Below are 13,183 nucleotides of genomic sequence, written 5' to 3' on the forward strand. Positions count from 1 at the left end.
AAACTAATATCGAACACACTCATCCAGTCAGTTTGAGTTTTATCTCATTAACATACAAAGCTAAAACTGCAACAATACTGGGAGGACTAAAGGAAAGAGGGATAAGCACACAATTGTACAAATGGTTGAATGAACAAGTAAATGACAACTGTATGATATTCACATTTCATTGTAAAATACAGATAAGAAGAAATTATGCTGCACTTAACCTTGAAAACACTAAGAGCAAATGCTGACTTACTCAAACTGTCTGCTGTCTTCCATGAAGATATAGCTTGTAAGAGAAGGCTGGCTACTGCAGTGACAAGTAGAAGTACCACTGCAGGAGTAAAACCATCACCAGCCACCATAACTATCACAACTAATATCACTGTCAGCAATGACACTAGTGGGGCAGACACCGCTGTGGCTAATCCATACACTACAGGAACACTTGAAGTTCTTTGATTACCTTCATTATACTTTTCCATTAATGTCTGACACAATTTTGGTATTAAAATATTTGGGTTGTCCAAGAGTAACTGCATACTAGTTCTTGTGTTTGACTGTGGCAATTCATAGATTAACAGAGGTAGAAAGTAAAAAGCTGTTACATATACCAAAGTAAGGGCATAGTTCACTCGTGGAGGAATCACCACATATTCGCTGATATTTACATTATGTAAAGTAGGTGATGCTTGTAGAGCCCAATAAGCTGCAACAAGAACCCCACACATAACTGGCACAGAATTAAACAATATTACACCAAGCCGTGAACCATTCAGATTGCCACACATTAAGAGCCAACGGCGGGGTAACCAAACAAGTAAAATTAAGGAAAACAAACTCGTAAAGTACCGCCAGTTACGCAAACTCTGTTGAAGTCCTGTCATTGGAGTGTGAACCTGACTTGGAGAACACCATGATTGTTCTTCCCGACACTTCCAAAACCATGAACTCAATCTTACAGACATGAATACTATCAATATAAGCATGGCATACAGAAGAAAATAAGAATCAACTGACAACTTGGTATTCTTCTTTCTTGGTCGTTTGAGGAATGGAATGAGAATTTGCATTAACAAACTTGATAGGAGGATATATGCTACCACATAATTTTCCATTACAACAAAGCTGTTGGAAAAACTTCCAAGGCACATCAAAACAGCTAATAACAGTGAAGTGCAATCACTCTTATTCAAATAAATACTTTCAATGGTAAAAATATGTCTATGAATACACATCCATGTTATCATAAAAAAGCTGGCAACATAGCCAAGTACTGAAATACGAGAATATGGTGTAAATACAAAAAGAGCATTAACAAGAACTGTGAGAAACAGTACTCGTTTCACAATAGGTATTTTGTTTTTAATGATAAAACTGCAATGGGTAAAGACTGTTATCAGTAACATTGAATTAAACATAAGGAAAAGGCCACTACTAATTTCAGACACATTAAACTTTGCCCATATTTCCTCACACATAAGTTTTGCTAAAGTTAGGTACTCAATGTAAACTTTTTTTTGTTCCTTTGGTGATAAATTTTCAATGCTTGGTAGCATTATACCATTTAGTTCTTCTAATCTTTGCCACTTATCTAGGGGAAATACATTTCCCAAGTTCTTATAATCCTTTAGATATCTTCTCACTTGCTTCACATTTTGTGCTAATGCAACCAGTTGCCGATGATCAGCTTCTTCTCTACTATGTTCAACAGTGACTACAATGTTCTCCATTACTCTGCCCAAACTAGAATAAGGTATGGGTACCCCAAGTGCTAATGCAAGAGAGGGAACAATATCTACTTGGGCAACTGGTAATGAATGTTCACCATCAAACACTGAGTGCATGATATCAAGTACAGGACTGTACAAAAATAATGTAGCCTTCACTTCATCACGGGAATCACCACCATGGTCTCCAGTTCTGGTCATACCATGATCACCAAATATGAAGAGCACTGTGTCATTCTCAATGTTATCAACTACTTTCCTGTAATGTAGAGGAAAAAAGGGCATGTTATAATACTGATAAATCTGACATTCTGTAATATATTTCTTTCATACATGATCGCCATTTCCCACTTTAGCGAAGTAGCACCAAGAAACAGACGAAGAAAACAAATACACATATATATACACCTATGCACATAAACATACATATACATATAAACACATTTACATATTCATACTTGCTCACCTTCATTCATTCCTGGAGCCACCCCACCCCACAGGAAACAGCACTGCCACACCCTGCATCAGTGAGGTCATGCCAGGAAACAGATGAAGAAAGGCCACATCCACTCACATCCATATACTAACTGTCATAAGTAATGCATTGAAACCTTAGCTCCCTATCTACATCCATGACCTATAGACCTTTCCATGGCTACCCCGGATGTTTCACATGCCCTGGTTTAGTCCAATGATGGCACATTGACCGCAGTATAAAACATGGTTCCAATTCACTCTATTCCCTGCATGCATTTCACCCCCAGGCATGTTCAAGCCACAACTGCTCAAAACCACCTCAAATTTGGTCTTCCACTTTTCCTTGTTCCCTCCACTTCTGACATATATTCTCTTTGCCAGCCTTTTCTCACTCATTCTCCCATATGTTCAAACCATTTCAACACACCCTCCTCAGCTCTCTTAACCACACACTTTTTATTTCCATGCATCTCTCTCACCCTTTCATTACATAATCAAACCACCTCACACCACATGCTGTCCTCAAAAATTTCATTTCCAACACATCCACCCTCCTCCATACAACCCTATCTATATACCACGCCTCGCAACCATATAATATCGTTGGAACTAGTATTCTTCCAAATATATCAACTTTTGCTATCTGAGGTAATGTTCTCTTCTTCCACACATTCTTCACCATTCCAAAAACCTCTGCCCCCTCCCCCACCGTATGACTCACATCCACTTTCATGGTTTCATTTGCCGCCAAGTCCACTCCTACACTTCACTTCCCCCAATTTTTTTCCATTCAAACTTACATCCCAACTAGCTTGTCCTTCAACCCTGCCAAACCTAATAGCCAAGCTTTTAATCAAATTTACTCTCAACCTTCTTTCATACAGTTTTCCAAACTCAGTCACCAACTTCCCCAGTTTCTCACTTGAATCAGCCATCAGTGCTGTATCATCAGTGAACAACAACTGACTCACTTCTCCGGCCTCTCTCTGCAAGACTCTTGCACTTACCTCCCTCACCATCCCATCCATAAACAAATGAATAACCATGGTGGCATCACACACCCCTGCTGCAGACCAACCTTCACTTGGAACCATTCACTCTCCTCTCTTCCTACTCGTACACTTCCCTTACACCAATGACACAACCTTCTTAACTCCCACACCATATACTCTTAAGACCTTCCACAAAGCATCTCTATCAGCCCTATCATATGCCTTCTCCAGATCCATAAATGCCACATACAAATCTATTTGTTTTTCTCAGTATTTCTCACACACATTCTTCAAAGCAACACCTGATCCATACACCCTCTAACACTTCTGAAACCACATCCTTCCACCATGATGTACTATACAAGCCTTCACCCTCGCAATCAATATCCTCCAGTACAATTTAATAGGTATACTCAAAACTGTAGTTTGATCACTAATATCTATCTTCTTTGCCTTTATACAATGGCACTATACATGCATTCTGCCAATCTTAAGGCACTTCACCATGATCCATGCATACAGTGAATATCCTTATCAGCCAGTCAACTATACAGTCATCCTCTTTCTTAATAAATTCAACTGCAGTACCATCAAATCCTGCAGCCTAGCTGCATTTCATCTTCTGCACGGCTTTTACAACCTCATCTCTCTTCACCAAACCACTCTCCATGACTCTCTCATTTCGCATACCACCATGACAAAAACATCATACATCTGCCACTCCATCATCAAACACATTAAATCATCCTTCAAAATACTCACTCCACCGCTGCCTGTTATCACCTGTAAACACAATCCGCAGAATTTTCTGATCAGTTTTTGATTAAGATATTCTTTATAGTAATGTTAGTGCTAGGGACAACATTTTCATTGCATTCAGCAATAATAATACTATAAAGAATATCTTAATCAAAAACTCACCAGAAAATTCTGCAGGCTATGTTTACAGAATCCCTTGTAAAAGCTGTAATATGTTTTATGTTGAGAAGACCGTGAGGATCTTCTTGTTAGACTCAACTTAGCAACATAAACATAGTATAAGAACAGGACAAGAATCAAATGCTTTGTTCAATCATGTTGAGAAATTCGACCATTGTATTGGCTTGAGAAACATTAATTCAATTATTATCTGTACCTTGATGATAGAGTGGCAGATATAGGGTGTTTTGGTCGAGGTGGTGTGCAAAGTGAGAGGCTTGGGGAAAATGATTTGGTAAACAGAGAAGAGGTAGTAAAAGCTTTGCGGAAGATGAAAGCTGGCAAGGCAGCAGGTTTGGATGGTATTGCAGTGGAATTTATTAAAAAAGGGGGGTGACTGTATTGTTGACTGGTTGGTAAGGTTATTTAATGTATGTATGACTCATGGTGAGGCGCCTGAGGATTGGCAGAATGCGTGCATAGTGCCATTGTACAAAGGCAAAGGGGATAAGAGTGAGTGCTCAAATTACAGAGGTATAAGTTTGTTGAGTATTCCTGGTAAATTATATGGGAGGGTATTGATTGAGAGGGTGAAGGCATGTACAGAGCATCAGATTGGGGAAGAGCAGAGTGGTTTCAGAAGTGGTAGAGGATGTGTGGATCAGGCGTTTGCTTTGAAGAATGTATGTGAGAAATACTTAGAAAAGCAAATGGATTTGTATGTAGCATTTATGGATCTGGAGAAGACATATGATAGAGTTGATAGAGATGCTCTGTGGAAGGTATTAAGAATATATGGTGTGGGTGGCAAGTTGTTAGAAGCAGTGAAAAGTTTTATCGAGGATGTAAGGCATGTGTACGTGTAAGAAGAGAGGAAAGTGATTGGTTCTCAGTGAATGTAGGTTTGCGGCAGGGGTGTGTGATATCTCCATGGTTGTTTAATTTGTTTATGGATGGGGTTGTTAGGGAGGTGAATGCAAGAGTTTTGGAAAGAGGGGCAAGAATGAAGTCTGTTGTGGATGAGAGAGTTTGGGAAGCGAGTCAGTTGTTGTTCGCTGATGATACAGAGCTGGTGGCTGACTCATGTGAGAAACTGCAGAAGCTGGTGACTGAGTCTGGTAAAGTGTGTGAAAGAAGAAATTTAAGAGTAAATGTGAATAAGAGCAAGGTTATTAGGTACAGTAGGGTTGAGGGTCAAGTCAATTGGGAGGTAAGTTTGAACGGAGAAAAACTGGAGGAAGTAAAGTGTTTTAGATATCTGGGAGTGGATCTGGCAGCGGATGGAACCATGAAAGCAGAAGTGAATCATAGAGTGGGGGAAGGGGCAAAAATCCTGGGAGCCTTGAAGAATGTGTGGAAGTCGAGAACATTATCTTGGAAAGCAAAAATGGGTATGTTTGAAGGAATAGAGGTTCCAACAATGTTGTATGGTTGCGAGGCGTGGGCTATGGATAGAGTTGTGCGCAGGAGGGTGGATGTGCTGGAAATGAGATGTTTGAGGACAATATGTGGTGTGAGGTGGTTTGATCTAGTAAGTAACGTAAGGGTAAGAGAGATGTGTGGAAATAAAAAGAGCGTGGTTGAGAGAGCAGAAGAGGGTGTTTTGAAATGGTTTGGGCACATGGAGAGAATGAGTGAGGAAAGATTGACCAAGAGGATATATGTGTTGGAGGTGGAGGGAACGAGGAGAAGTGGGAGACCAAATTGGAGGTGGAAAGATGGAGTGAAAAAGATTTTGAGTGATCGGGGCCTGAACATGCAGGAGGGTGAAAGGCGGGCAAGGAATAGAGTGAATTGGATCAATGTGGTATACTGGGGTTGACGTGCTGTCAGTGGATTGAATCAGGGCATGTGAAGCGTCTGGGGTAAACCATGGAAAGCTGTGTGGGGCCTGGATGTAGAAAGGGAGCTGTGGTTTCGGGCATTATTGCATCACAGCTAGAGACTGAGTGTGAACGAATGAGGCCTTTGTTGTCTTTTCCTAGCGCTACCCCGCACACATGAGGGGGGAGGGGGATGGTATTCCATGTGTGGCGAGGTGGCGATGGGAATGAATAAAGGAAGACAGTGTGAATTGTGTGCATGGGTATATATGTATGTGTCTGTGTGTATATATATGTGTACATTGAGATGTATAGGTATGTATATTTGCGTTTGTGGACGTGTGTGTATATACATGTGTATGGGGGTGGGTTTGGCCATTTCTTTCGTCTGTTTCCTTGCGCTACCTCGCAAATGCGGGAGACAGCGACAAAGCAAAATATATACACATGTTTATATTCATACTTGTTTAGCTTCATTCCATTCTGGCACCCACCCTGCCCATGGAAACAGCATCAGCAACCCTGCAGTCACTAAGGTAGCGCAGGAACAATGAAGAAAGGCCACATCCACTCACATCCATATCTAACTGTCATAAGTAATGCATTGAAACCTTAGCTCCCTATCTACATCCATGTACCTACAGACCTTTCCATGGCTACCCGGATGTTTCACATGCCCTGGTTTAGTCCAATGATGGCACATTGACCGCAGTATAAAACATGGTTCCAATTCACTCTATTCCCTGCATGCATTTCACCCCCAGGCATGTTCAAGCCCAACGCTCAAAACCACCTCAAATTTGGTCTTCCACTTTTCCTTGTTCCCTCCACTTCTGACATATATTCTCTTTGCCAGCCTTTTCTCACTCATTCTCCCATATGTTCAAACCATTTCAACACACCCTCCTCAGCTCTCTTAACCACACACTTTTTATTTCCATGCATCTCTCTCACCCTTTCATTACGTAATCAAACCACCTCACACCACATGCTGTCCTCAAAAATTTCATTTCCAACACATCCACCCTCCTCCATACAACCCTATCTATATACCACGCCTCGCAACCATATAATATCGTTGGAACTAGTATTCTTCCAAATATATCAACTTTTGCTATCTGAGGTAATGTTCTCTTCTTCCACACATTCTTCACCATTCCAAAAACCTCTGCCCCCTCCCCCACCGTATGACTCACATCCACTTTCATGGTTTCATTTGCCGCCAAGTCCACTCCTACACTTCACTTCCCCCAATTTTTTTCCATTCAAACTTACATCCCAACTAGCTTGTCCTTCAACCCTGCCAAACCTAATAGCCAAGCTTTTAATCAAATTTACTCTCAACCTTCTCCTTTCATACAGTTTTCCAAACTCAGTCACCAACTTCTCCAGTTTCTCACTTGAATCAGCCATCAGTGCTGTATCATCAGTGAACAACAACTGACTCACTTCTCCGGCCTCTCTCTGCAAGACTCTTGCACTTACCTCCCTCACCATCCCATCCATAAACAAATGAATAACCATGGTGGCATCACACACCCCTGCTGCAGACCAACCTTCACTTGGAACCATTCACTCTCCTCTCTTCCTACTCGTACACTTCCCTTACACCAATGACAAAACCTTCTTAACTCCCACACCATATACTCTTAAGACCTTCCACAAAGCATCTCTATCAGCCCTATCATATGCCTTCTCCAGATCCATAAATGCCACATACAAATCCATTTGTTTTTCTCAGTATTTCTCACACACATTCTTCAAAGCAACACCTGATCCATACACCCTCTAACACTTCTGAAACCACATCCTTCCACCATGATGTACTATACAAGCCTTCACCCTCGCAATCAATATCCTCCAGTACAATTTAATAGGTATACTCAAAACTGTAGTTTGATCACTAATATCTATCTTCTTTGCCTTTATACAATGGCACTATACATGCATTCTGCCAATCTTAAGGCACTTCACCATGATCCATGCATACAGTGAATATCCTTATCAGCCAGTCAACTATACAGTCATCCTCTTTCTTAATAAATTCAACTGCAGTACCATCAAATCCTGCAGCCTAGCTGCATTTCATCTTCTGCACGGCTTTTACAACCTCATCTCTCTTCACCAAACCACTCTCCATGACTCTCTCATTTCGCATACCACCATGACAAAAACATCATACATCTGCCACTCCATCATCAAACACATTAAATCATCCTTCAAAATACTCACTCCACCGCTGCCTGTTATCACCTGTAAACACAATCCGCAGAATTTTCTGATCAGTTTTTGATTAAGATATTCTTTATAGTAATGTTAGTGCTAGGGACAACATTTTCATTGCATTCAGCAATAATAATACTATAAAGAATATCTTAATCAAAAACTCACCAGAAAATTCTGCAGGCTATGTTTACAGAATCCCTTGTAAAAGCTGTAATATGTTTTATGTTGAGAAGACCGTGAGGATCTTCTTGTTAGACTCAACTTAGCAACATAAACATAGTATAAGAACAGGACAAGAATCAAATGCTTTGTTCAATCATGTTGAGAAATTCGACCATTGTATTGGCTTGAGAAACATTAATTCAATTATTATCTGTACCTTGATGATAGAGTGGCAGATATAGGGTGTTTTGGTCGAGGTGGTGTGCAAAGTGAGAGGCTTGGGGAAAATGATTTGGTAAACAGAGAAGAGGTAGTAAAAGCTTTGCGGAAGATGAAAGCTGGCAAGGCAGCAGGTTTGGATGGTATTGCAGTGGAATTTATTAAAAAAGGGGGTGACTGTATTGTTGACTGGTTGGTAAGGTTATTTAATGTATGTATGACTCATGGTGAGGTGCCTGAGGATTGGCAGAATGCGTGCATAGTGCCATTGTACAAAGGCAAAGGGGATAAGAGTGAGTGCTCAAATTACAGAGGTATAAGTTTGTTGAGTATTCCTGGTAAATTATATGGGAGGGTATTGATTGAGAGGGTGAAGGCATGTACAGAGCATCAGATTGGGGAAGAGCAGAGTGGTTTCAGAAGTGGTAGAGGATGTGTGGATCAGGCGTTTGCTTTGAAGAATGTATGTGAGAAATACTTAGAAAAGCAAATGGATTTGTATGTAGCATTTATGGATCTGGAGAAGACATATGATAGAGTTGATAGAGATGCTCTGTGGAAGGTATTAAGAATATATGGTGTGGGTGGCAAGTTGTTAGAAGCAGTGAAAAGTTTTATCGAGGATGTAAGGCATGTGTACGTGTAAGAAGAGAGGAAAGTGATTGGTTCTCAGTGAATGTAGGTTTGCGGCAGGGGTGTGTGATATCTCCATGGTTGTTTAATTTGTTTATGGATGGGGTTGTTAGGGAGGTGAATGCAAGAGTTTTGGAAAGAGGGGCAAGAATGAAGTCTGTTGTGGATGAGAGAGTTTGGGAAGTGAGTCAGTTGTTGTTCGCTGATGATACAGAGCTGGTGGCTGACTCATGTGAGAAACTGCAGAAGCTGGTGACTGAGTCTGGTAAAGTGTGTGAAAGAAGAAATTTAAGAGTAAATGTGAATAAGAGCAAGGTTATTAGGTACAGTAGGGTTGAGGGTCAAGTCAATTGGGAGGTAAGTTTGAATGGAGAAAAACTGGAGGAAGTAAAGTGTTTTAGATATCTGGGAGTGGATCTGGCAGCGGATGGAACCATGAAAGCAGAAGTGAATCATAGAGTGGGGGAAGGGGCAAAAATCCTGGGAGCCTTGAAGAATGTGTGGAAGTCGAGAACATTATCTTGGAAAGCAAAAATGGGTATGTTTGAAGGAATAGAGGTTCCAACAATGTTGTATGGTTGCGAGGCGTGGGCTATGGATAGAGTTGTGCGCAGGAGGGTGGATGTGCTGGAAATGAGATGTTTGAGGACAATATGTGGTGTGAGGTGGTTTGATCTAGTAAGTAACGTAAGGGTAAGAGAGATGTGTGGAAATAAAAAGAGCGTGGTTGAGAGAGCAGAAGAGGGTGTTTTGAAATGGTTTGGGCACATGGAGAGAATGAGTGAGGAAAGATTGACCAAGAGGATATATGTGTTGGAGGTGGAGGGAACGAGGAGAAGTGGGAGACCAAATTGGAGGTGGAAAGATGGAGTGAAAAAGATTTTGAGTGATCGGGGCCTGAACATGCAGGAGGGTGAAAGGCGGGCAAGGAATAGAGTGAATTGGATCAATGTGGTATACTGGGGTTGACGTGCTGTCAGTGGATTGAATCAGGGCATGTGAAGCGTCTGGGGTAAACCATGGAAAGCTGTGTGGGGCCTGGATGTAGAAAGGGAGCTGTGGTTTCGGGCATTATTGCATCACAGCTAGAGACTGAGTGTGAACGAATGAGGCCTTTGTTGTCTTTTCCTAGCGCTACCCCGCACACATGAGGGGGGAGGGGGATGGTATTCCATGTGTGGCGAGGTGGCGATGGGAATGAATAAAGGAAGACAGTGTGAATTGTGTGCATGGGTATATATGTATGTGTCTGTGTGTATATATATGTGTACATTGAGATGTATAGGTATGTATATTTGCGTTTGTGGACGTGTGTGTATATACATGTGTATGGGGGTGGGTTTGGCCATTTCTTTCGTCTGTTTCCTTGCGCTACCTCGCAAATGCCGGAGACAGCGACAAAGCAAAATATATAAATAAATCTGTACCTTATCTACACCAAGCAATATCACTGAATCTTCTATTACCAAATACACAAAGAATTGTAACATTACTATTAGAGAAGGTCTACACAAACTGTATAGCTTTGTTGTAAGCAAAACTTGTAAACAGTTCCCTTTCCTGTCCATATGACAAAATTTTATGACAGGCATGGTGCCAGACCCAAACACCATCAACCTGAACACTACCATCTGGTAACACTGGTTTACCAATGGCATTTTAGCTAAGTCTCTTCCTTGTATAACAACTAACTGCTCTACGTCTTCTACCTCATTCGTGTTTCTCCCTTGACAATGTGATCATTACACACAAATGCACTTAGGAACATACTGATTCATTTTCCTTGTGGTTATCAGCAAATATATACACATGTTTATATTCATACTTGTTTAGCTTCATCCATTCTCGGCACCACCCTGCCCCATGGGAAACAGCATCAGCATACCCTGCGTCACTAAGGTAGCGCCAGGAAGCATATGAAGAAAGGCCACATCCGCTCACATCCATTCTCTAACTGTCATGTGTAATCCACCAAAACCACGGCTTCCTATCCACATCCAGGTCCAACAGACCTTTCCATGACCTACCCTAGACATTTCACATGCCCTGGTTTAGTTCACTGATGGCACGTCCACCCCAGTATAATGCATTGTTCCAATTCAATCTTCTCTGTGCAGGCCTTTTATCCTCCTGCATATTCAGGCCCTGATCGCTCAAAATCTTTTTCACTTCGCCCTTCCACCAATTTGGTCTCCCACTTCTTGTTCCCTCTACTTCTGATGCATATATCCTTTTAGTCAGCCTTTCCTCACTCAATCTCTCCATATGCCCAAATCATTTCAACACCCTATTCTGCTCTCTTAACCACACTCTTTTTATTTTCACAGATCTCTCTTACCCTTTCATTACTCATCGATTAAACCACCACATATCATATACTAATCTCAAACATTTCATTTCCAACACATCCACCCTCCTCCATACAAACTTATCTAAAGCCCATACCTTGCAACTAACAACATTGTTGGAATTACTATTCGTTCAAACATACCAATCTGAGCTCTCCAAGAAAAAGTTATCTCTTTCCACACATTCTTCTTCACTACAAGAACCTTCACCACTCCCCCACCCTATGACTCATATCCACTTCCATGGTTCCATTAGCTGTCACATCCACTCCCAGATACCTAGGACACTTTACTTCCTCCAACTTTTCTCCATTCAAACTCATATCCCAACTAACTTATTCCTCAAACCTGCTGAACTTAATAACCTTGTTTTTATTCAAATTTACTCTCAACTTTCTCTTTTCACACACTCTTCAAAACTTAGTTACCAACTTCTGCAGTTTCTCACTTGCATTAGCCATCGATGCTCTATCATCGGCAAACAACAATTGACTCACTTCTCTGTCACTCTTATCCCCAAAAGACTGCATACTTGCCCCTCACCAAAACCCTTGCACTTACCTCCCTCACCACCCCATCTATAAACAAATTAAACAACCACGGTGACATCACACAACCTTGCCGCAGACTGATCTTCACTGGAAACCAATCACTCTTCTCTCTTCGTACTCATACACACACCTTATACCCTTGATAAAAACTTCTGACTACTTCTAGCAGTTTACCTTCCACACCATATATTCTTAAGACCTTCCATAAAGCATCTCTATCAACTCTATCATATGCCTTTTCCAGATCCATAAATGCCACATAAAAATCCATCTGTTTTTCTAAGTATTTCACACTCACATTCTTTAAAGTAAACACCTGATCCACACATCATCTATCATTTCTGAAATCACACTACTCTTCCTCAGTCTGATGCTCTGTGCATACCTTCACCCTCTCAATCAATACCCTCCCATATAACTCTCCAGGTATACTCAACAAACTTTATGCCTCTATAGTTTGAACACTCACTTCTATCCCCTTTACCTTTATACAGTGGCACTATACATGAATTCCTCCAATCCTCAGACACTTCACCATGATCCATACATACATTGAATATCCTTATCAACCAATCAATAACACAATCACCCCTTTCTTAATAAATTCAACAGCAATACCATTCACTCCCATCACCTTACTGGATTTCATCTTCCACTAGCCTTTCACCACCTCTTCTCTCTTCACCAAAGCACTCTCCCTGATTGTCTCGTTTCATATATCACCCCAACCTAAACACTCTACATCTACCCCTCTTTTTCTTTCTTTCTTTCAAACTATTCGCCATTTCCCGCGTTAGCAAGGTAGCGTTAAGAACAGAGAACTGGGCCTTTGAGGGAATATCCTCACCTGGCCCCCTTCTCTGTTCCTTCTTTTGGAAAATTAAAAAAAAATAATGAGGGAAGGATTTCCAGCCCCCCGCTCCCTCCCCTTTTAGTCGCCTTCTACGACACGAAGGGAATACATGGGAAGTATTCTTTCTCCCCTATCCCCAGGGATAAAATCCATAAATGCCATATACAAATCCCTCTGTTTCTCCAAGCATTTCTCACGCACATTCTTCAAAGCAAACACCTGACCCACACATCCTCTACCCAACATGATGCTCTGTACATGCAATG

At 41.2% G+C, this 13,183-nt stretch overlaps 1 protein-coding gene across 7 annotated transcripts in view; it reads right to left on the reverse strand.

Moving 5' to 3' along the window:
• Positions 1-13,183, reverse strand: part of PIG-O (phosphatidylinositol glycan anchor biosynthesis class O) — a 177,339-nt gene that overhangs the window by 116,092 nt on the left and 48,064 nt on the right. For all 7 annotated transcript variants that reach the window (XR_011716732.1, XR_011716733.1, XM_071693534.1 and 4 more), the window contains exon 5: positions 242-1,974. Coding sequence is in view for 5 of the 7 variants with exons in the window: in XM_071693534.1 (XP_071549635.1) it covers positions 242-1,974 (1,733 nt within the window). In the remaining 2 variants the exon portion in view is untranslated. The remainder of the gene's footprint in view (positions 1-241; positions 1,975-13,183) is intronic.

The sequence above is a fragment of the Panulirus ornatus genome, chromosome 55, assembly GCF_036320965.1.
Source record: "Panulirus ornatus isolate Po-2019 chromosome 55, ASM3632096v1, whole genome shotgun sequence".
Classification (NCBI taxonomy): Eukaryota; Metazoa; Arthropoda; class Malacostraca; order Decapoda; family Palinuridae; genus Panulirus; species Panulirus ornatus.